Genomic DNA, 5,609 nt, shown 5'->3' on the forward strand with positions numbered 1-5,609 from the left:
GTGCGTATAGTATGAGGGGTGAGGAGAGATTACAGGAACCATTGTCTCTCGCACCCCAGACTTTTTAGCATGAAATCACATAGTCAAAATGGACTATGCAAGAGTCCTAATAGCTGTTATAGGAAGGCCTAAACATGCTCCACAGGATGGTCAGTGGGGTTCATTTAGGAGACTGAAGAACAAACACTTTTCTAAAATTAGCCATTTATATCCTTTCACCCTAATCCCCTATCCCATTCTGACCTTGTTACTGCTCTCCTTGAGAAGGTGGGCAGTCTTCTCCTTTCTCACTAGATTTGTTTTAAATCTATTTGAGTCTGAATACAACAAGATTTATAATATTAAAGGGAAAAGAGATGCTCTTCAATCCTGGATTTTTCAACTCTATTTTCTTCCAGTTATAGACAACAAAACATGCATACAATTAGACAACTCTGGATTTCCCAGAAGTAATCTGACTCCTCTTCCTTACTACTCAGAGAAACAAATATTAGATTGGTGAAGCTGTAGAACTATGTCCTTAGATAATTCTAGACCTAAGCTATCCAATAGAAATATAAAGCAAGCCACACATGTAATTTAAAATTTTCTAGTAGTTTCTATTTAAAAAATTGTTAAAATTGGTGAAATTCATTTTAATAATATATTTCATTTAATCCAATGTCTTAAATATTTCATTTCAATACATAATCAATGTTAAAATTATTGAGATATTTTTCATTTTTTAAAACTAGTTTTTGAAATCTAGTATATATTTTATACTTACGGAATGTCTCAATTTGGATGCTATGCTTTCATGTGAAATATTTGATCTGTTGGTTACTCAAGTCATCGAAACATTTTCAGTTTTCCAATGACTGAATCAGTTTGTTTTTAAAATTAAACTAAGTAAAATTAAAATTCAGTTTTTCAGTCATACTAGTTACATTTCCAGAGCTCCACACATGGCTAGTGGCTCCTGTATTGTACAGCACAATTCTAGACTTCCTAAACATGATTTAAATTTGGCTTGAGCCTTTAATTATGAACTAAAAAGGCAAACATCATTCCAAGTGTTCAGAAACGCAAACTGGAAAAATGATGGAGCTCTGAGTCAGGAAGAGTTTTTGATTTGTCCCTTTGATCTCAATAGTCTATTTCTACTTCAAGCTTAGTTTCTTACCAAAACACGTCTGCCTGTCAGGGCCTAGCACGGTTCCTGGAGCACATATGCACTCACTGGTATCCAAGCAGCTTCCATGGCAGTCCTCATCACAGATGTCATAAAAATCTATGGAAGGATAAAAATGTCCTTTTGTGAGGGGCGAAGACCAGAAGACACTCTTGTTCATGAGAAAGCCTCATGAGTTCAATCATGGGGTATGAGTTTCTGGCCAACATCAAGAGAATTCTCATCGTTCAGGGATTACATAAATCCAATGGAAAGAGATACTACCCAGGGGCATCTTTTGTCATTTAGATCAATGATTCCTGACTTTAGATCCACAGGCCCTTGGCTGGCCAGAGAGTTTCTGTAAATCTAAATAAAACCTCACCAAACACAAGCTGTAGATTAAATAAACATTATTTCCTACTCTTCTATGTACTCTATTTTTTAAATGTATACAGATTTTGAAGGGATTGATAACACAAAAATTCATTTAAAAGTATTGCTGACATCAAGTTGCTTCTTCCCATATTATATCATTTTTAAAAATCAATGGACACTAAGCACGATGCTACCACATGAATGTCTGATATACATCTTTAAAAGAGGTCCTCTAAGCAGCTCCCAGGCAGCCAAAGGAAGGTGCCAGCTGCCCACTGGCTCTCAGAGGGCAGATGCCACACCTGTGGTCCCAGAGCCCTGCACAGAAGGAGACATGTCTTAGATGAATGTTTCAGATATTTGTGCAAATTTACTCTTGCAAACTCCTCAGTCTGGAGCACTTTCTCCTTCAACCATTTTCTGTTTGACAGACACATGGTAGGAGCTCAAAAAATATTCGTTGATAAAATATATGTATTTGACTAATGAAGAAATGATTCATATTCAGTACCAAGAGCTATCATATGTAAATAGCATTGATAGAAAAATAATAAGAGCTAAGCCAAGGCAAAGGGAATTTTGAAGAATGAGAGGACATTTTCCCTGATGAGGGCATTACTGTGGGGCTGGGAACATGAGAGCTTTCTAAGAAAAACAGGAAGAGAGGAGAGTTAACATTTGCTGAATGCATGCTGTGTATGTAATAAAAATAAAATAATATAAAATAAAAGGGGTCCTCCATATTCAAAGGGTTAGAAACTTATTATTTAGAGAATCTAAATCAACACTGCATTTTCTAACGTTTTTTTTTTTTCACAAGAAATGAAGACAAAATAGAACTGATCAAAGTCATAGGTCCTTTCCCTTTTTATTCTACAGGAATTTTTCAGAAGTCTAAGAACAAATTTCTGAAATCACAATCCAGAGATATCTCCATGTTATTGAGACTCTGAGATACTACCATAATTGAATTTCATATGGCGCTTTTCTCTTTGATGCCTTGTGGGGGAGGATAAAGAGCTCAGGAAAGGTACTCACAACCACAGTAGACATGAAAGCATACACTGGGCTTGGTCAGACGATACACATAGTAACCTCCAGGGCAAGCCTTGACCTCCACCGTGGTGTTCCAGAGGCAGCAATTCCCATTGAAGCTCGCACAGGCCTGGCGTTGCACAATGCCATCACCTTCTAGTGGGTGGCTGCCATTGAGCCAAACAGGTGCATGGGTTCCACAGTGGTTTTCTGGTATGCAGAAGGTGGGCATGGCATCCCCAGCCATGCCCGTGAAGCGGTACCACTCCCCATCCACATGGTTGTCACACAGAGGTGGACCTTGAGACTCATCAAATTGATAGTCAGTGTTCCTCCAGGGCTCATTCAGACTGATGTAAGCAGAACAAGGATCTAGGGCTGGGAATGAAAAGAACACCTCAAAGGTACTTTTTGATATTTCAGATCATAGAGACAATAGCCTGAGTCCACCTTCTTGATCTTGCATTTTGGCTTTTTCGAGTTCAGGAAAAAAAAAAATCCAAAATCCCAAGAAGTAGCTATTTAAGATCTCCCAGTTTGCTTTAAATGTGTTTCACAAATGCCTTTTATGAAATTATTTCAAATCTAAGGTTTAGTATTTGCATTGAGCTAAACTTTTTATCCAGGGTAATCATTTGATGGAAGGATAGTTGTTCAGACCAAGGGAGGTTGGGGTTATAGTCTCATTGAAGTCTGCTCTGCTCAGATAATATTTTGAGCATTGCATTCATACCTGATGGCTATATTTTATGAAAGTAATGACAAACTTGGTGTCCAGAGAAAGGAGTCGAAAATTATTTACTAGGGAAGAAGCTGAGAACTATAGTTTGGAGAAAAGAAGACTGAAGAATATGCATATCACTTTTCAGACATCTGGAACAGGTTTGTGAAAGAGGAATTGGGTATTCTGTTATAAGAAGAACAAATTGTTATGGAGAAGCACATTTCATTCAGCTATCCAGTTAACGGAGAGGCCGTGCCACAGTGTGGTAAGCTCGTCATCTTTGGAAATTTTCAAAAAGTATTTGGATGGTCATTTGTAAGCAAGATTTTAGATGGAATTTTGTACTAATGGGAAGTTTGACTTGATAATGAATCTGTAAAACTCATCCCACTAAAAAGGAAAAGGCCTCTGGCATATGTCAGCTGCTTTGAAATACACAGAATACTGGCCAGAGTTACCAAAGATAGTCTCGAAGTCAATCGTGTATATTTTCCATCAGCTTATTGAAAATATCATGAACTTAGTGTATTCACAATTAGCCATGGAATTACCATGTGTAATACAGCAAAATTTCTCAAGCATGTGTTTTAGTGCATACATTGCATAGACAAATAACTCATCAAAAATATATTAATAACTAAAGACATCAACATCCCCAATATTCTCACTGCTTCTCTCAATTTCATGGAAATATTCAATTAATATAGGCAAATTATATGAAGAATCTGTAAAACCAAGAAATTCTAGAAAGGAGCACTAGCTAGAGAGTACTGTCCTTGTTAAATGCGTGTCAAGCTGACTTAACTGACATTGTAGGCAGAGAATTCACATTATGGCTGATGCGTTCTGTGGGCAGGAATTTCAGTTTTAGCAAATAACGCACAATAATTAAATGTGAATGGGTCGTGATCACAAAGTGTTAAGTTGTCTAGAAAATACTTCAGATTTTTCCTGTCTACATTTCAAACTCAAGTTCACTCTAAACTTCAGCTGCATGTAGAAGAAGGTGTAGCTTAGTGCTAATGGCCCCAACGAAAATATGACAGTTTGGGACAGTAATAAGAATATTGCATTATCTGGAAAAAAACACACTTAAACAGTTGTACATGGATGGATCGACTTTCTCCTTTAAAATGTCCCTGAGGTATCCCAACTGTGCCCTAGATGTCTTATGTCCTTTGAGGATAAGAAATGTCCTCAGACAGACTCTCTGTCTTCACAAAAGGGAAAAATTCCTTCATCTGCTCTCTAGCTGTGGTTTTCTTAGGAAGCAAGGTTTTCAGGGCAATTTCACATGTGATTATAAATTCATAGAAATATTTGATTCATTTCCTTGGCTCTAATTTTATAAGAAATGGCTAAGTGCTCAACTTTTAATGGTTTTTACAGAAGTTCCTAAACCTCCCTGTTTCATGATTTAGTTTTCCTTAAATTTAACTGTCATTTCTTGTGCTGTCTGTTAAAAATTCACTTCCTCTTGGGGTGTAGAGGAGGTATGGCACAAACAGGAGAAATTTATGTGCTATCTCCTGTAAAATAAATAATAATTTTTAAAAATGTTACCCATGTAATATTTTCAAACATTAAATATATTCATTCCACTCTATTCCCTAAGGCAGTAATTCAATCTTTTAATAATTTAGCCACAGGCGTTAATCCATATTGCATCCTAATTTGCTGATATATATTCTCCTCAAATGGGAGAGCTTCAAAAGAAAGGCCCCTTGGGTTCCTTTCAGAGTTGGAGTTAGGGGCCCTCGGGCCTGCCAGAAAGCAACTCCACCTTTAGTAGGACGCGTGCCTGCCAGACATCCTGCTGGCCACCCCTCCCGGGTCTCCCCACTGGGGACGCAGTGACAGCTATGCTCCCCCAGGACCAGCACCTCACGGTCGTCCAGTGCAGAGAGGTAAATTCAACGTCTAGGCACTTTTGTCTCGGGCTTTGCAGAACAAGGAATCCCCAACACTCCAGGTTCTCACCTGGGAAGCCCCAACTCCGACGGTTGTGGTCGCCAGACCCCTGCCCACGTGCTCAGTCCAGAAGCTCTCCTTCCTTCCCTCTCCCTCCCTGTCCATTTCCGTGCTCTTCTACCTCGCTTCCCTCTTCCCCACCTCCTCTCCTCTCCCTTTGCTCCCTCTCCTTTTCTCTCACTTCCCCTCTCCTTCCAGGGTAAGCATCCCCCCAGCTTCCTCACCCCTACCCCCAAGTTCTTTTATTTTTCTTCTGGTATGGAGTTAAATGTCCTAGAAGGGCTGGAAAAAAAGAAAAGACAAAAGAAACCTGGGGAGGGAGAAGGTGTGTAATTGGAGGGTACAGGAGGT

At 38.8% G+C, this 5,609-nt stretch overlaps 1 protein-coding gene across 1 annotated transcript in view; it reads right to left on the reverse strand.

Moving 5' to 3' along the window:
• Positions 1 to 5,609, reverse strand: part of OIT3 (oncoprotein induced transcript 3) — a 22,902-nt gene that overhangs the window by 15,963 nt on the left and 1,330 nt on the right. Inside the window, exons 2-3 of the mRNA XM_006915529.1 lie at positions 2,567 to 2,941; positions 1,163 to 1,270 (exon numbers count right to left, since the gene is read on the reverse strand). Of these exons, the coding sequence (XP_006915591.1) occupies positions 1,163 to 1,270; positions 2,567 to 2,941 (483 nt within the window). The remainder of the gene's footprint in view (positions 1 to 1,162; positions 1,271 to 2,566; positions 2,942 to 5,609) is intronic.

Source organism: Pteropus alecto, unplaced genomic scaffold, assembly GCF_000325575.1.
Source record: "Pteropus alecto unplaced genomic scaffold, ASM32557v1 scaffold155, whole genome shotgun sequence".
In the NCBI taxonomy this organism is placed as follows: domain Eukaryota; kingdom Metazoa; phylum Chordata; class Mammalia; order Chiroptera; family Pteropodidae; genus Pteropus; species Pteropus alecto.